At 41.3% G+C, this 19495-nt stretch overlaps 1 protein-coding gene across 1 annotated transcript in view; it reads left to right on the top strand.

The window, feature by feature from the left end:
* Positions 1–19495, top strand: part of ALDH1L2 (aldehyde dehydrogenase 1 family member L2) — a 50581-nt gene that overhangs the window by 15652 nt on the left and 15434 nt on the right. Inside the window, exons 6-18 of the mRNA XM_074940896.1 lie at positions 3632–3721; positions 6874–7008; positions 8011–8136; positions 10812–10903; positions 12317–12464; positions 13279–13398; positions 14756–14883; positions 15302–15452; positions 15953–16023; positions 16142–16247; positions 16738–16825; positions 17681–17774; positions 18859–18958. Coding sequence (XP_074796997.1) covers positions 3632–3721; positions 6874–7008; positions 8011–8136; positions 10812–10903; positions 12317–12464; positions 13279–13398; positions 14756–14883; positions 15302–15452; positions 15953–16023; positions 16142–16247; positions 16738–16825; positions 17681–17774; positions 18859–18958 — 1449 coding nt within the window. The remainder of the gene's footprint in view (positions 1–3631; positions 3722–6873; positions 7009–8010; positions 8137–10811; positions 10904–12316; positions 12465–13278; positions 13399–14755; positions 14884–15301; positions 15453–15952; positions 16024–16141; positions 16248–16737; positions 16826–17680; positions 17775–18858; positions 18959–19495) is intronic.

The raw sequence follows: 19495 nt of genomic DNA, 5'->3' as shown, positions 1-19495 counted from the left end.
GCAAGAACAAGTCTGGCACAAATAGAAAGCGCAGAAATATTTTATCATTCTGACTTGTTCTCTACAAGCTCTAGTCGTAGAAATTATTGCTCTAAAAATAAATTAAGGGGCTAATTGCACAAACTTGTCTGAGTATAGTTAGTGCCACACACAGTGTCTTTAAAGACAGTTTAGACAGTGTGTTGTGGTACTAAATACTCTCTCTGAACTAATTATGAGTTAACCAGGTCAGATGTGAAGTCTGGAGCATACAACTCAGGAGCAGTGTGTAGGAGATATGCGTGTAGTAAAATGCCCATTCTGCCTGAGAGAGAGAGAGATGAGATCTAATGGAGTGTATATACAAGCAGGAGAAAGGGTCTTCTGCATTCTAATCCCAGCTCTGATTTCCGCTCAGGCCTTGAGCAAGTTACGGAACCTCTCTGCCTCTGTTTTTATTATTATTACTCTCAAACAAATATGCTCTGTACTTCCATGTTCACTTTTGATCACATTTTAACAAAGTACCTGGATCAGGGAGTCTCAAACTCTGATCCATGAACCTTTCATGATCTGCAAAATACTTATTGGTGCTACAGAGAGAGCTAGGAGATCACATAGTATTGGTTTCTTCTCTTTGCTTTCAGCTGTTTTTACAGATGTCTAGCCTCTTCTTTGCAACAAATAAATAAATAAATAAGACTGTTCCTTGAAAGCAGCTGAAACCAAGGAGGAGAAAGATTATCTGCATAGGAGAAGGATTACAAGAGGTAACAGGAACAGGCCTTAAGGACAGGTGCCATCAGCAGGACCTGCAGCCAGAGAAGAGGCAAGAGATGCCAAGGAATTCGCAGAAGAGAGGGGGAGGAGGGAATTGAGCAGCATGGGCAAAGGAAAAGTTGGCAGAGAAGCATTTTCAGAGGAATAGGGGGAGAGAGAACAGAACTGATGGGAGGAGAAGATAAATAAAAAGCAATAGTAGACTGTGATTCCCTTTTCCGAGAACAGCGCAAACCCAAGAGCTGCTTGGTTGGTTTGTGTTCTTTCCTATCCCAGGATTTGGTTCTGCAAGTGCCAAGAGACCATATGGTCCCTCATGGCCATCACTCATGAAACTTAATCTTCTGTTGAGTCTTTAATAGAGTACTCTGCACAGTAAGGGCCTGCTCCTGCTCCCATTTCAATCATTTCGAGTTTGCCATTGACTTCAGAGGGAGAGCGTTCAGACTCAAGTTACATAATTTAAAATGGATCTTGTATTTTACAGATAAATATTACAACTACTTCTAATGACTAGTGTTCTGTTGGTATTTTAAAATATGGTGTTATTCCTCAAGGACCTAATCCATAGCCTCCCGAGACTGATGGAAAGGATCCCATTGACTTCATGGACTGTTGGATCTGGCTTCTATGAATTTGAAAGCACCTAAGGGACTTAAGAGCATAAATCTTATTGAAAGTAAATGAGACCTGTGTTCCTAAGTCACTTAGATGCACCTGAAAATCCCACCCTCCATGCTTTTCACTAATAAAAAGGGAGAGGCTTATTCAGTGATTCCTCCTCTGTATTCACAGGGTAGAATAATACTTTTTGATATATTTAAATTATTAATATCTTAAGATATTGAATCCCTTTCCTCCCAAATTTTTGGATGAATTCCACGGAGATGTAATAGATCCCTAGGCAAAGCTCTTATGCCCTGGCTTCAGCCTTTTATATTTAGCAACATAATGTGCTATCTAGGATCATCTACACAGTTGCTGTTTCTTAGTATTCTTAATATATCAGACTGCCTGGAAAAAGGCGGTTGGATTAGACCCTCCGCCCCCCCCCGCCCAACAAATAGCACTGGACTTTCTGCCAGAAAGAGATTTCATGCTGGGAAAATTTAATTCTCCGTCAAACAGATGGAGTTTTAAATACGTTTTTTTTTAAATTATCTATATAAGGACTATAATGGGAACATATTTTATATGGTTTGTTCATGCTGGACCAGTTGTATAATAAGCTTCCTTGCTTTTTCTACCTATTTAAGCAGGGACCTTATCCAAGGCTGGGAAAGCCACCATAAATTATATAGAGTGCTATCTGTGACTCCTCCATTATTTTTGCTACAACAGTGCAAACTATTGATAACAGGAGGTGTAAAAAAACCAGCATAGCAAAGCTTTCAATCTGTAGCCTCTATAGAAAGTCTTCATATAAAATGCTGCCTACTGCCTTTTTCTGCCTAAAATGTTATTGACTAACATTTTTGAAGAGACACATAGATCTACAGGTGGATTTCCGAAAATGATCCCAGATCTAGAAAGATAAATGGCTTGGATCATATTCTGGTTGTCCCCATACACTGCTGGACATCATGGGTACACCAGCAAAACAGGGTAAGGAAGGATGGCTGAGTCCTAGCTGTTCTGATAATCCCCCCGGGGAAGATGCATATTAGACCTTTGCAACAGGCACACTGGAGGGGTGCTGCTGAGGATGCCTCAAGGAAAAACAAAAGGAGTTCTTGTGGTACCTTAGAGACTAACAAATTTATTAGTCTCTAAGGTGCCACAAGTACTCCTTTTCTTTTTACGGATACAGACTAACATGGCTGCTACTCTGAAACCTGTCAAGGAAAAACGAGCACTGTTGTTTAACTTAAATGATGCATGTAAAATTAAAATGAGTTATTAAGGAAGACTTAGAGCCGTTTAGTTTTATTTATCTATTATTGTAGAGTTATGACACTTGTTAAATATGTGTCTGTGGTCCCAACCCTGTTCTCCTCACTCAGACTCAGTTCATTGCGAGTTCTGCCTGAGTAAGGAGAGCTGGATGAGGCAATGTTTTCTTTTCTCTGTTGTAAAACTGTGTTGTCATCAGCTTATAACATAGCTGTAAAATGTTCTCTGAGCTTAAACTAGAGAGACCACTGAATATCATGGGCTTGGTTCTGTAATAAATATTTTTTTAAGTCCATATCATATCCCATAGCAGCAGAAGTGCTAACATCATGCATGCATTGTGTAGGATTACAAGGGTCATAGATGGGCTGTGCTAAAGGATCCTTAATGCAGCCTGATCCATGCATGTTCCTTGCATTAAACTGGCTCATTCTTTGAATACCTTGTGTGAATCCCAGGCTGTATTAATGTTTCGCTTAATAAAGAGATGATAAAGGGTTAATACATGATTAGTGTTTTAATAAATGGTTAATCAATTGTTATAGAGTCCCACAGGTTGCTTATAACTATATGTGACTCTTTTTACTGATGTGATTGTACCCATCTCTAACACATACATACTGCTTGTGTCTTTAACATGAATATAATCTGTCATAAAAACTTTATAAAGAGGGACCCTTGCATCCTCCATGTGTGATCCTCATACTTATCATATGAATTAGAGACTTTGAAAAGGAAAGCTTGTGCAGAAGCAGTTTTGAGTAAGATTCATAGTGTCCCAATTTACAACTCCGATGACTAGCCATCTGGAGAATGTCACTTTTCCTTTCCTTTCCTTTCCTTACCAAGACCCCTTCTAGATTCTTAAATAAACAACTGAAAGAGAGAAACAACTTGTCGCTGTTATTATTGGAAAGAAATGTTATCTTTATTTATAGCCAGATAGGAAAGAATCAGATCATGTGTCTTGATTTCCTAGATTTCTTGGGACAAGCCTGCAGAAGCTTTGCATAACTGGATCCGAGGGCATGATAAAGTACCTGGAGCTTGGACAGTGATTGATGGCCAGGTATGATATGTGAAATTTAAGTGTTTCCTTACTTTTCATACTATCTTTATTTGCTTTTGTAATAAAAGTTACAGATGAGATGCAGCCTCCTTTTGGTGATCACATGTAACTCCCGTTGATAACAATCAGAATATAGATCAAGTCACTTAATAAAATGTTCCTGTGATGGGTTGACCACCCCCCCACCCCGCCCGCCCCCAGGGTGCCACTTGTAACCGGGGTACCACTGAGACCGCCTGACCCACCAGCCTGGGCTCTCTTTACACTGTATTGCTGAGGCAAAGCCAGCCAAGCTCTCCTCATGGTTCAGACTGCACTTAACCAGCACACATACAGGTGGGGACACAATCAGCTGCAGCTTTACACACACATGCTAAGATCAGCTAAGGAACTGCCCAGTCAGTACTCAAGTGCACATCCTCCTCTGGAGTACAAACCCAAAATTATACCGTCTTGCACTGCACAGAGAACTGTACAGCGTAAGCTCATGAAAATCGTCCCCTCCCTCAATGTGGAGAGAGAGATGCAACAGCTTTTTGCCCCCCCAGTTATGAATTCCACACACCAGGTTTTAGACAAAACGAAAACAAGTTTATTAAGTACAAAAGAGAGATTTTAAGTGATAAGGGATAGCAATCAGATCAAAGCAGATTACCTGGTAAATAAAACAAGCACGCAAACTAAGCTTAGTACACTAAAGAAACTGGTAAGCAGCAAATTTTCACCCTAAATGTTATTTTAGGCAGATTGCAGAGACTTGCTTGCATCTTAAAACTCCAGATATTCCTTTCACAGGCCAGACATCCTCTAGCCTGGGTTCAGTCCTTTCTTTCCCAGTTCAGTCTTAGGTGTTTACAGGAGTCATCTTGGGCAGGGAGACAGTGAAGAACAAACCACGATGATGTCACTCCCCTGCCTTAAACAGCTTTTGCATATGGCGGGAACCCTTTGTTTCCATAGTTCTGATGCCAGTCAGTGGAAAAACATTGGTATTCCAAGATGGATTCCAGTACCATGTGACTTGGTCACATGCTCCTGTAGCCATAACTCAGAGGCTGGTTGTAACACCCTCAGGAAGGCCTCTCTCTGGGTGATAAACATCTTCTAAGACCTCTTGTTTTCGCTAATGGCCCATCCAGACTGACTGCATTCTGTCGAGTGGGCGTTCCCCAGGTGAAAACCCACTTGTAATTGATATAGTCAATATTCCTAACTTCAGGTACAGAAATGATACACGCATACGAATGGGACAATCATATTCAGTAAATCATAACCTTTACAATGATATCTCACATGCCTTATCTTGCACAAAATACATCATAATTATGCCATACTCATAACAATATCTCTATGAAGAATATGGGGGACATAGTGTCACAGTATCAATCACCAGAAAAATCACAGCTAAGTCCAAGACGTGAGTCCATTTGATAGGGTCAGTTAGTTCAAAGAAAAAATAAAAGCATGTGTCTGAAAGGGACTGAGCTCTAGTTCAAATCCATAAGCAGAGAGGGCAGAGCCAGATAGTGCCAGATACTGTAGGAAATAGCCAGACATTACTGTTCATAATGAGAAAAGGAGTACTTGTGGCACCTTAGAGACTAACAAATTTATTTGAGCATAAGCTTTTGTGAGCTACAGCTCACTTCATCGGATGCATTCAGTGGAAAATACAGTGGGGAGATTTATATACATAGAGAACATGAAACAATGGGTGTTACCATACACACTGTAACCAGAGTGATCACTTAAGGTGAGCTATTACCGGTGGGGAGGGGGGGAACCTTTTGTAGTCATAATCAAGGTGGGCCATTTCCAGCAGTTGACAAGAATGTCTGAGGAAAAGTGTGGGGTGGGGTGGGGTGGGGAATAAACAAGGGGAAATAGTTTTACTTTGTGTAATGAGATATGATGAGATATCACATAATGATAATGAGATACTAATGTCCCAAGGTAACACCAGAATATAATATTGCGAGCCATTGAAATACAAAATGAATTATTGTTAAAGGATTTTTGGCCTTGAATCCTGGAACCATTTACCAGAAAGAAAAGTAAATCACCGTTTATCACAAAGCTGTTCTTTTCAATTTGATAAAAGGCAGTATGTCCTTGATCCAAATGTTCCTTGTTTAAAATGTTTTAAAGTCATAGAATCATAGAAACATAGGGACTTCAAGAGGTCCTCTAGTCCAGCTCCCAGCACGGAGGCAGGAGTAAGTATATCGAGACCAGATCAAAGTTACTTTAATGGCTGCATGATAGTTGCTTAGCTACCAAACCAGCCTTTGGTTGGCTCTCCTTATGGGCTGGATTCTAATCCTACAGTCCAGCCCGAGTAAGAGGCAGCAGATAGCTGCACTACCCTAGGAGCAGGGCAGGAATCAGATTGTGACTTTGATAGTCACAGCCTGGTCCTCGTTCCTCCTTGCTCAGGATTGGGGAGGTCCTCTGCACCAGTCCATTTGCTAGCTCAGATTGCTTCCCTTTCTGCACTAGCTTCCTTGTGCTCACTGGTACACTGGAACCAGAGCCAAAACTCTGGCCCACCCACTTCTTATCGACCAGGATGAGTCAAGGTTGGGGGCGGAGTAGCAGCCTGCTGGCAGCTACTGTCCCTCCCCTACAGGTTCTGGTGATGTAGGTAACCTGTCTAGGGGAGTAAGGGGGGCTCCTTGTGCCCTCTTTGGCCCCTGCACAGGTCCACAGCAGAGCTCACAGTTGAGTCCTAGTAAATAACGTTAGGAGATTTTCCAAGCATACTCAATTTAGTCATTATAATTATTATTTAATATTTATATTACCATATTGCTCACAAGCCCTAATCAGGATCTGTGCCGCACTGTGGTAAGCACTATGTAAACGCTGAGATGGATACTGTGTTTGCCTCCCAAAGCTTGCAGTGTAAGAAGACAAGAAACAAGGGCCTGGCCTGGTGTTACGTAGCTGTCACTCACAGGATTTTCCTGGGCTTGCATTTGGACAAAGAGTTGCATATGGTGGGTTGTGAAGTCACACAATTTTTGCAGTTTACAAGTAAAGGGAACAAAAGGCCTGTCCCCCATTAACAGCCGGAAAACAGTGTCATTGCATTTTCAGCATGTTGAGAGAGATTTAGAGCCTATGCATCTGTCATTCATTTTGTTTTGTAGATGGTTACTTTCTATGGATCATCATTACTTGATGGGCCAGTGCCTCCTGGACAACCGTTGGCAATAAAAGGCACCACAAAATCTGGGCTTATAACCAAAAATGGCCTAGTTCTTTTTGGTAATGATGGAAAGATGGTAAGTGTTCAACAAGATAAATAGTGTAGGAGGGGCGCGGGGGGACATGGGTAAGGGAGGTGAAAAACTGTATGGACTGATCAACATTAGGAGAAAATGTAAACTGTATGGAGATTTCATGCCATTCAAATCCAAATGTAATCTTTGCAATGCTAGTGATAGCAGCCAGGTAATCAGCCATGAACATGTCAATCTTCTGTTATTTCATGAAGAGTGCTAAATGCTATTCTGTTCTTTATCTTAGGTATTGTCAGGATCCTGGGTGAAGGTAGGCAGGACTAGTGGTGGGAGCTTGGGATCCCAGAACTGAAAGCAGGGTTCAGGGCCAGGATCAGGGTTAAGAATCAAGCTAAGGGTTAAGTCAGAGTTATGAGCAAAGCTGAGGGTCAGAGACAGAGTCAGGAATCTGGCCGATACTGGGTCCGTGTCAGAGTTCCAGGGGTCGATCGGGAGTCAGAACTGAAGTCAGAGCTGAGATCAGAACCAGGAGCTCACTAACAGAGAAGCAGGGTAGTCATGATAAGTAGCTAAGGATTCTCATTGTTGCCTGGGCACTTGCTGGTACGCCCCATGGACTTATACAGGGACAAGGTGCCAATCAGGGATTGCTAAAACCAGTGTCAGTCAGATCACTCTGGGTAGAACTTCCCGCGAACCTCAGCAGATTGTTTGCAGGGAGTAACTAGGTTCCAAATGCCACCAGGTGGCAGCGTGGGGATGGTGGTTGTCCAGTAACCTTGCAGGTCTGTGTTCATGTCCCACTGATCCTTACAGGCATTTCCCTACCCCCCATCATACGTTAATTTCTATGATCTGTTAAATTGTACCTGTATTTACTATAGTTTGTGGTGAAGAAAATATTTAAAGATATCTTTATCACAGATTTGAGATTTCCTACCAGACACTTACTCATTTCATTATTATTTGAATTAACACATTAATTTCTCCTTAGTATGTTTTACAGCCTTTCCATCAACTTAAATCATATTCCCTCTTTTTCAGTTGTTGGTGAGAAATCTACAATTTGAAGATGGAAAAATGATCCCTGCATCTAAATATTTTTCATCTGATGAGATGTCTGTCATAGAACTTACAGAAGAGGAGAAAAAGATGGCGGAAGATATCAAGGTAATTCTGTAAACTAGTTCAGCAGGATATTAGTTTACTGAAAAGCATTAAAGATGTCTAGGTACAGACATGATATAACTTTTATTTAAAGGTGCAAGTTATTTCTTAACAAAATATATACAAAAGTACAAAAATGAATGTTAAGCTATTGAAATTAGTTCAGATGTGTTTGGAGATAAGGGTAGGCGTTCACAAATGTATATATGGTCCTAGAAACTTTTTCTTTAGATATAAGTGATTGATTCTAAAGACCAGGTCGAGAAGAGAATGGTTTTGGATTATATGCTATGAGTGAGGCAGACACACTTCAAAGCAGAGTCAGAGAACCAGCATGACCTCTCCCTCAACAATGGGGTCTTCAGACACCAAACAAACTGGAGAAGCTGGCATCATTTTTTTCGTGGAAACATTCAGCAGCAAGATTTGATCCTATTTCTAAAACAGAATCTGCGGGCTTGTCTACACTGCCCCGCAGCTCGGACTCTGGGGCCATGAAGATCATTGCGCATGAAAGTGCTGTGCTGGACTCCCCTGTGGGGATGCTGCGGGTTCATACTCAAGGGTTCCTGTAACGGAATGCTACACTGTATTATACTGTTCAGTGTATATAGTGCACCATGTGTGACATCCCATATTTAACCTCAGCCATACGTGGCAGAACATTAAAGGATCTTACGGAAGACACATCTCTTGTGTCTCTCTCTGAGATGAAAGCCCTGTAGTCAGTCTTTATCTGATACAGAAGTCTGACCTGTACATGGCTGCATAGTGTAGACATAGCCTAAGAAACAATATTTCTTAGAGGTGTGAATTGCCCTATTTGACTCAGTGGAGACAACTTGAAACTGATTTGTAACAATTTAAATGTGCACATTCGCAGCAATTACACCGCCATTTTAACAGAAATATCCATCTAGAGTATTTATTCTATAGTACTACCTCCCAGCCCTTCCCCAGTGCCAAAAGTCCCTGTTGTACATACCCAACTACCAAATCCTCCAGTCCTCCTCAGCCCGCCCTCTTCACACCTCATGGGATCAGATCCTATACATCTAAAGTGGTGGTGTTATTTGGAAGATTAAGGTTATAATAGATAGGCAAGAAAACTGTTGGTATTGCACTGTATTTTGCTGCATTGTTATACAACGTAATATTAGGGAAAATAATTTTTATGCACAACAGGAATATTTTTATAGCACTACGACTAATAATGGAACGTTATGCTGGAAGGTGCTAATGGCTGTCAAGTGGGTCTTTGAGCTTTAGACAATTGCAGATCTGGTTGAAGCCGATGGGTGTGCTAACCACCCTTCTTTCAGGCTAGGGGGAAGGAGCAGTTAAACCCATTTTATGTAACAGTTGCTGGAAATAATGGGAGACTACCGCCCAAGATAACTGGCCACACAGCAAAATCTGAGCAGTTCCCTGGGCTTGATGGCAAATGCACAGCCTAAAAGGGATTGCTTGGCAAGCTGTGTGCGTGTGAAAACGAGAAAGCCACCAGGAAGCAAGAGAATGAAGCATGGCCTTGAGAGGGAGCAGAGGGACAGAGTTCCTTGGGGCACAGGACTTTCTGCAGAGGCAGGCTTGGAAAATGTGAGCAAAGAAACTGCCTGCTGCTATTTGTTCCTACCGTGTTCGGGGAACCAGGACTTTGTGTACGTACTCTGTAAACGGGTGGCGATTGGGGAGGGCATGGGGGGCATTGCCCCCCCCCAAACTAGAGGCAACACATGGGGGAGGACATGGAGTCATTTCTGCCTTCTATTTAGCACAGAGGTTTTCAAACTGGCCCGCTGCCCTAAGGAGATGTGCCCCACAGTTTGAAAACGGTCACCACCTGCCAGGAGCTAGCAGATCGGAAGCTGGTGGGAGCTGCCCAGCCCGCAGCTCTCTTCCCTGTGGAAGCTGGATGCTGGCTGGGAATGGGCGTCCCGGCAGTTCTCCAGCAGCTGATGCCCTATGTGCCAGTGCTCTCCTGCCCCCAACCCAGGTGCCTGTGCACTCTCCCACAACCTGGCAGCTGGGGCATATGTTCCTCCCTGGACTGGATGTCTCTGCTGGGACCTGTGGTAGCTGGAAGGTGGGGAGACGAGAGCTGTCTGTTCCTACTTGCCTCCTAACAGCCAGCCTGATCTCCAGCACCTCCTCAGGCTTCCGCTCTCACCTCCGTCCCCAATGCATGCATGCAGGGGTGGAAGCATAACCAGGTTCCACTCTCACCTTCATGAGATATTGTGGGAGAGGAAACATATATTAGCACCCACAATGTTTCCATGGCCCGCAACCTCATTCTGCTGCCCCTGATTGCAACAAAGAAATAGCTCGTACTCAGACAACTAATAACATCAGTTCCCCAATTCAAAACAAACCTGCAAAGCCCCACATGCTGGCTAACTGCTCAGGCCAAAGGGTCAACAGTAATTTCACCTGCCACACTAAAAAAAAATGCAAACTGTATACATGCAAATCATTAGCATGGTGGTTACAGCAAAAATGCTCATTTGCTTTTCTGGCTTCCTCTTTTATTATCCCTAGAAGTAATTGATTTTAAAGAAGCCGTTATGTTTTAAAAATATACACACAGACCTAGGTTAGTGTCAGTGAACTGATGTTTTATGCCATTAGAGGGGTTTGTTTGTATTAATGCCTCATTTATTTTCTATACTTTTTAGTCCATTTGGAAGGGAATTTTGAGCAATGTTGCTCTAATTGAGGATTCTACAGACTTCTTCAAATCTGGAGCATCCTCGATGCATGTTGTCAGGTAACTTTTTTATATTTTAAATAGCCATGTTTCGAAGCGATAAATGATAGTTGTGACCTTGTTTTGGTTCTCACGATATCTGTGATTTTTCCCTTTCCCCACTCTTCCCCAATCAGAAGTCACAAAACAGTAAAGAGAAAATGATTTTAAATGCATTTTTTCACCGCACTAACCACTTCCTTTTCCTACTCCCCGAAACCTAATAAGGTGATCCCAGTGCCACATCAGATCCTTCACCGACCAAAGTCAGTGCAAGATTGGGCCCTTGCCCTGCTTACTCAAGCAATACTCCCAACTCTCATGACATTGTCCTCAATTGGAGTTTTGCCTGAATAACAAGGGCAGGATTAGCCCCGAAACTAAGGGAGTACCATGGCAGATATTTGTAGAGCTCTGACACAACTAGTCCAAATCCGGGGGCCCAGTTCTGCAGCTGTGTGCCGAACTTCCATTCAGATCAGTGGGGATATGTGCAAGGAGGGTTGAGCCCACTATTCCCAAATGCAGTGAGGTCACCATGCTGTGTCAGGTCACATCAGTGAGCATCGCTCCTTTCTTTACCCCAAATGTCCACAGCCATCACATGAGAAGCCCTTGAGAGTTTTACCAAAATCATTGCTATTAATAATCCACCAAATATGACATGATTCACAACTCCTGAGCTGCACTAAATAGAGTGAACAATACTTGCATGAGGTAACAGTGCTGGGAGCTAGCCAGTCAGCTGATCTCTCTGGCACTAATTTGTTTCCCCAGAGAGGTCAGAATGGGGAATGGAATGGAATCTGCTAATCAGACTGGGTGAGCTAATGGATTAATTAGCCCGTCATCTGAGGAGTGATTAAAAAGGCACAGGAAGGAAGTGCAAGGGGAGAGGAGCAGGGCTGAGTCCAAGTCCAAACTTTGAGAGCTCTCAAAGGAAGGGAGACCACTTCTCCTCTCAGACCCCCGGGGACAGGGCTGATGATACAAGGGACACTGCAAATAGCATTGTTGCACAGAACTATAAGGGGGTTGGCGCAGGAATCTGAACTAAACTGCACTGTGTGGATAACTAACTGGTGAAGTCTGAGCAGCTTCTGTGAAGCTAGAAGGCAGGAGCGGAGCGCACGCTGTTACATGGGACACAATGTTCATCATTTGCCATTTATTCCTAAAATGTTACTTCAGAGTATTTCAAAGCCATTGGGCCAAATTCTGCCCCTAATAACACCTCCACAATTGCTGTGTATAACTGAGGACCCCATATAGCCCAATGGCTAGCAGTAATACAGTACAGCTACAGAGTAATAGCATGCTCACAAAAAAGCCAACACATTGCACACAACCAACCAAAACCCTACTCCAAATAACTGACTGTCTCAACAATACTTCAGTGTAAAGATCAACCTACTATTTCTCTGCAATTTTCAGGATGATTGAAGAGATCAAACAAAAATATGGTGGACTTCAGCTGCAAAATGAAGATGTGTATATGGCCACTAAGTTTGCAGACTTTATTCAGATGGCTGTGAGGAAACTGAGGGGAGAGGACGAAGAAGAAGAATTAGTCATAGATTATGTAAGCCTTTTTTGGTTTTATTGACATTTTACCCACTTTCTTTGATGGAGTGTTGGTTTCGTTTCTGTAGTTTGCATTTATTTGTGACTGGGGATGGAGGTGAAATTTGGTGAATTCCATTGCTCATGAAACTGGGAGATCAATAGCAGTGGATGGATTCATGCGTATTGCACACCTAGGTATTGTAAACTTCCTTAGAGTGCCTTGCTCATGTATCTCAGTCATCATGCCCACAAAAAATCTGCTTTTTTGAGGAAAACAGCAACAGACTCTCCTCCAAGGAACCCTAGCATGGGGCGGAGGGGGATATGATAGAGATACATAAAATCATGACCAGTGTGGAGAAAATAAATAAGGAAGTATTATTTACTCCTTCTCCTAACACAAGAATTACAGGGCACGCAATGAAATTAATAGGCAGCAGGTTTAAAACAGACAAAAGGAAGTATTTCTTCACACAATGCACAGTCTACCTATGGAATTCTTTGCTAGAAGATGTTGTGAAGGCCGAGCCTATAACAGGGTTCAAAAAAGAAATAGATAAATTCATGGAGGATAGGCCCATCAATGGCTGTTAGCCAGGATAGGCAGGGATATAAAACCAAATCAATCACATTTTGAAGCCTTCTCCGTAGCCACAAGAGCTAGAATTTTTTTTTTTTTAAGAATGAAGGCTGAAATCATCACATATCCACTTGACTCCAGGAGCTGGTGCTTGAAGGAAAACAATAATGGTCATGAGACTCACGACAAAATCATGAGAGTTTGCAGTGATGTAAGACACATTGAAATGTTGTGTTTCTTTCACTGCTAGGTTTCAAAAAATGTTAACAATATGAATGTGAAGATGCCTTACCAGTGTTTTATAAATGGACAGTTTATGAATGCTGAAGAGGGAAAAACATATGACACTATAAACCCAACAGATGGATCAGTGAGTAATTTCTGCATATGATAAATACTGGCTTATTTTGAATACTACATTTCTGGATAAATAATCTGAAACATTAAAAGGATATTGCCAAGTTGAAAATCATGTAGTACATTTAAAAAGAATCCTTTACTATTTTACAATCTAAACTTTAAAAAATTTCTTCAACTTTTAGTTATCTTGAAATGTTAATAATTTAATCTAATTTACTTTTCAGTTTTTATGCTTTTTATTCGCTTTTTGCATCTTAGGCAGCATAGTGAAAACTGGCTGATTAATTTCACTATAATCTGTTTTAAGTCAGTTTCACTAGCAGGTTCTCATACTTTGCAGACAGAACAGGGGGATACTTATTTGTTCTTTTAAAAAATGTTTCCACTGGGATTTTTGTTAGTGTCTTGAGCACATTTCTCTTGGTCAGAAGTTTTGTAAAAGCTTATTTTTACAAATCCTACAGTTTAGGGGAAATTTGTCTTGAAAGTGTCCTTTTAAATCACTTTTTAAAATGACTTCTCAATATACATATTTTTTTTCCAAAAAGTACCAAATCTTGGCTGAGCAACTGTTAACTGAAAAGTTATAAATAACAGCCCTGATTATGATCTCATATATGCCACTGTAAATCAGGAAAAAAGAAAAGGAGTACTTGTGGCACCTTAGAGACAAATTTATTTGAGCATAAGCTTTCGTGAGCTACAGCATGCTGTAGCTTACGAAAGCTTATGCTCAAATAAATTTGTTAGTCTCTAAGGTGCCACAAGTACTCCTTTTCTTTTTGCGAATACAGACTAACACGGCTGCTACTCTGAAACCTGTAAATCAGGAGTAACTGAATTCTACTTAAGTCAGTGGAGCTAGTTATACCATTATTAATGAGGCCAGAATCAAGTACAGCCTGAGCAGTTTGGTATTCTCTTAAGGCATCTTAAATATAAGTGTCCATCTATGGTGATACATGTAACAAATACACCATTCCAGGGAGGCAATATCCAGATGGTATTCTAGAATTTTTAGGCATTCTATTGTCATGCCAGACACTAAGCTTTTCACTTCTTCATTGTCACATCAGTAAGTTCATGTGATCTTTGAAGAAATAAAATAAGGCATGAGGGTGTGCTCTGCTGTTAGCAGAGTTTGAGGAAAGAGGGATCCAGAATTCTGGCTGTTCACACAGTCCTCCGAATTCCACCACCATCAGTGGTGTCTGAGCTTTTCTGAACCTGATTGACCCATACGTAATTGGTAGCCATTAGAAAATTAAATGTTTGTTTATATTTAAATTTAAAAAAAAAGAGAGAAAGGAAGTACTGCATGTAACACCACTTTAAATGTGAGCTAATACTTAGCTGTCTTGTGACAGATAATAGCAAAGGTGTCTTATGCTTCAGTGGCTGATGTTGACAAGGCAGTAGCAGCAGCAAAAGATGCATTTGAAAATGGTGAATGGGCAAGAATGAATGCAAGGGAAAGAGGGAGATTAATGTACAGGTATGTAAGGGGTGTTGCTATATTTGCTCATGGTTCTTAACTTTATCTTACTTCCTCTGAAAAATCCATCTGAATCTGATGGACGTTCCTTGTCCTAGGGTTAGAGTGGCCACATTTCAGAATTGCGGGGGAGGGGTTAGGGGCTCTGGGATATGGTTACTTTGACTTGGTCTCTGTATTGCAGTGTGGATGTCAGAGCATTTTTAAGTCAATGAAAATACTCCCATTGACTTTATTGGGTGTTTGGCCCTTATTTAGATTAACAAATAGCCAAAGGTCCCAATCCTGAAGTCAATGGAAATTTTGCCTGAGTTGCAGTATTTTGCAGTCCCACGTCATGTTTGTAAGTTAGGTATAGTTGGAGGTGTCGTTTCCCAGTGTTGTTATTTTTGATTCTCACTTGTGTTTTAATTAAAAGACTTGCTGACCTGATGGAAGAACACCAAGAGGAATTAGCAACAATTGAGGCCATTGACTCAGGAGCTGTCTACACTTTAGCTTTGAAGACCCATGTAGGAATGTCTGTGCAAACATTCAGATACTTTGCTGGATGGTGTGACAAAATTCAGGCAAGCTAATATTTGTCAGCAGTTACCCAAAGTCAGAAACAAATTACAATGCTTCTGTATACTTATTCTTTACTGGTACTGCCTTTTGCTTGTACAGCCCAGAAGAACAACTTTAACACAGGGAAATGAGGCATTCAAAATTGTGGGTGACAGAATTAGAGTTTTACCTAGTAAGAGTCTTCCTGGAAACATGATAGGAGCATATTATGCTTCCTATTGGGGGAAAAAGGGATTTAGAGTCTAACTCGTGATGCCAGATAAGCTGGTTGAGAATGTGAAGTGCTATAGAGGAGATGTACCTCCTATTCTTGGTAGAAGGTTATACAGCAGCAATATTCCAGCATCTTTCTCTCTCTGGCATCCCATTAACAGAACAAATCTGGCTGTGAAGCCTTCCATGATGGCAGTGATTTTTCTGAAACAAACATGGTTAGATAATTGGTGCATTTTAGTTTTCCTTTCTAGATATATACTCTTTAAATCTGTTGTCTTTCTTTTAGGGGTCTACAATCCCGATTAGCCAAGCACGCCCAAACCATAACCTAACATTCACTAAGAAGGAACCCATAGGGTAAGGCTGTTGTCTTCTTCTTAATGACTGCAGACTAGTTTTAACTTTGACAAATAGAAAATCCTTTCAAAATCTGTTATGAAAATGTAACTTTTTTCATATTTTTCCCAATCTTAAGAGTCTGTGCAATTGTTATCCCCTGGAATTACCCACTGATGATGCTTGCATGGAAGAGTGCAGCATGCTTGGCTGCAGGCAACACGTTAGTTCTCAAACCAGCACAGGTAAAATCAAAAGGGAAAATGCAAATTATGGGTGTCATCCTCCAGTCCCTACTCAGGCAAAGCTTCCATTCACTCCATCCATTGACTGACCTGTTGCATGCTGTAAAAAAACATGTAAAGCAGTAGCTATTCCCACACTGACACAAGGCACTCATTGTCTTCACTAGAACTCTTGGCACTCTCAAATTAGAGAATACATTAAATCTTTCTGTTTGTCTGTTGATGTCTTTGCTGTGTGGAGCTATGGTTAGGGAAGAGGGGGAGAGGAGGTTGCACTGTGAGATGCATGTGTACTCAGAATATAATTAATCTTGGACGTGAACAAAATGCACTCCTTTTTCTAAGGGAATGTCACTTTGTCAGCTTTGTAAAAATATGAACTAATGTAAGATTCATATTGCAATAGGCTAAAACATATTGCACATTAAATACTTCACGATATATTTAACTAAAATAGCAGACCTAATCTGACTATTGTGTACATGCTTAGGTGACTCCTTTGACTGCCTTAAAGTTTGCAGAGCTCTCAGCTAAAGCAGGATTTCCCAAAGGCGTTATAAATATTCTGCCTGGTTCAGGTAAAGCATTGACCTAATTATTTTTCTGTACAAAATATAGTTCGGTATGAACTGTACTTGAGAACAGTTAAGTAAAGGACTGAGGTGAGGTGAAGTTGTTGGTGATCTAGCTTTTCACCTCCGCAGACCAGTCAGGTGAAAACTGTGCGGAGTGGACTTCTCCTCCTCCTTAGTGGATCTTTGTTCACATTACAAAACTGATCCATCATTGCACATGTACTCTCTGAGCTGAATGGGGAATGACTGTAGTGCTAGCCAGGGCTGTTTACCCCTCATCTACACATTCCTAATTCAAACAAAAAATACATAAATCTTCAAAGAACCGTTTATAATACAGAGAAACATAATGCTGTTGATTATAGGACTCCTCTTATTCTCCAAAGCTTGTTGCCAATAGGAAATATTATTTCAATAAGATTGTGAGAAATCTAGTTAGCTAAGTGTGACAGATTAGTCGGTGGAGACAATTTAACATTACATCAGCTAATTCACCTCCTCACAATCATGTTTAGACATAAGATTTCCTAGTGAAGACAAGCCCCAAGATAACTGTGGGGCTGATTTAATGAAACGGTACATATGTCAGCTGATCTGAGTTTAAAATATAAACTGGGTTATTCTCTCAGCAGTCCAAGTATCAGAGATGAAGTTCTCAACTCCATTGGTGAAGAGAGGGATTTGTGCCGTTGTGGTTTTAGTTTTATTAATCTGAGGTGTTACTATTAACATAAGTAAGGATACTTCTTTTTTAAATTAGATGCTATTTAACCTGACAGGCCTACTGGACTATTAGAATGTTAAGAATTGTATGTACATTTTTCAATTAGTTGTTTCCCATATCGCATGATAATGCAGGTGGTTTAGTGGGACAGCACTTGTCTGAGCACCCAGATATCCGCAAACTTGGATTTACTGGTTCAACTCTTATTGGTAAACAGATCATGAAGAGGTATTGTATTCATTATATTCAGAAGATGTGTTAGATCTTTTTTTAAACTGTAGATCAATCAATGTTTGTTTACTGCATTGATGTGCAAACTACATCTTGCACGTAACATTAAAATGACATGAAGACTGTGGATGGGAATATATTTAGTCATTTGTCTTCATTAAAAGGTGGAAATATCATTTGCTATTAAGTCCAACTGTCCAAAAACAAAAATAGATATATGCTATACATTTTCACCAGTTGATCTTAGGGAAAATAATTTCATTACTAAAAGATGTCTGAATGTTAATTTTACACACCGTATATACTCGTTCATAAACAGAATTTTTTTAGTAAAAAAAGGAAGCATCAGAGAAGGGGGGTCAGCTTATGAACGGGTATAGAGAGGGGGGAGTGGTGGGACACAGCCCCCTCCCCCTACAACACAGCCAGCAGAGCCAGAAGGGAAGAGGTGGGGCCAGAGTCTCTCCTCTTCTGGCCACGCTGCTCTCCCCTAAGCCTCTGAAGCAGCTACAGCTCCAGGGCTGGCAGGCTGTGGCCGTGCTGCCTGGCCTGCCGGAGCAGCTAGGGCCAGGCCAGAGACATCCTCCCCTGGCCCACCCCACCTAAGGTGGGAAGGGATGGGATGGGGAGAGTGTGGGGGTCCCGGGCTGGGGTGGGGCGGAATGGGGTTACATGGAGAAGGGTCATGTGGGGAGGTCCCGAGTTAGGGATGGGGTCATGTGGGAGGTGGTCACAGGGGTTACTTCCCTGACCCCCAGTTTCTCCCCCCCTCAAAAAATATTTCCCCACCAGTTGCTGTCCCAGCCCATTAAGATAAGCCACTGGCAGGCCAGGACACTTTGTTTACTTAGGTTTACCTCTGTGCCTGCGGATGCTTGAGGTAAACAAACCGTCTCAGCCCACCAACGGCTTATCCTGATGGCCTGGGAGCCAAAGTTTGCCGACCCCTGAATTATAGGGTTGGCTTATGAATGGGTCATAAAATTTGCCGTTTTTACTTATCCATCTTGGGGGGGGTCGGCTTATAAACGAACAGGCTTATGATCGAGTATATACAGTAATTATTTACAACTTTCCATAGCTGTGCAGTCAGTAATCTGAAGAAAGTCTCCCTTGAACTTGGTGGTAAATCCCCACTGATCATTTTTGAGGACTGTGAACTTGACAAAGCTGTGAGAATGGTAAGGTTACTTCAAAGTAAAACATGTTCAAAACCTTGTAAGTGCATCTTATTAAGAAGCAATGTTCTAATTCCCTTTCTCGCATGCACCCCTCCTCAAGGCTTGCTAAAACACGCAAGAGGATAGCCACACTTTAAGCCTCATACAGTATGTTGAAGCAGGGCTCCCCTTCTCTAGGCTGTATGCCAACACAGTTTAAACTTTCGGGGCTTATTCAAAAAGACATGGATGTTCTCAAAAAAAAAAAAAATTAAAAAAGAGTAAAGGTGGAAAGTGTGTTTCCATGGAGTCATGTTAACACTGCAAAAAAATTTATTTTACAAAAAATTGACTCTTAAAACCCCTCCAAATGCTAAAAAAAAGTCTGGAAATTAAGTCGAGATTCAGCCAGTTCCGCACTGCCATGTAATCCTTACTGACTCACTATCACCCACATGCGTAACCTATACTTTCCATCCAACCTTAACATCTGTCTTCTAAAATTTGTAAAAATATATGCATAGAGGAAAATTAGTAGATTATAAGATCCTATTTCCT

The sequence above is a fragment of the Natator depressus genome, chromosome 1, assembly GCF_965152275.1.
Source record: "Natator depressus isolate rNatDep1 chromosome 1, rNatDep2.hap1, whole genome shotgun sequence".
NCBI classification, from domain to species: Eukaryota; Metazoa; Chordata; order Testudines; family Cheloniidae; genus Natator; species Natator depressus.
This window is presented reverse-complemented; position numbering and strand designations above follow the sequence as displayed.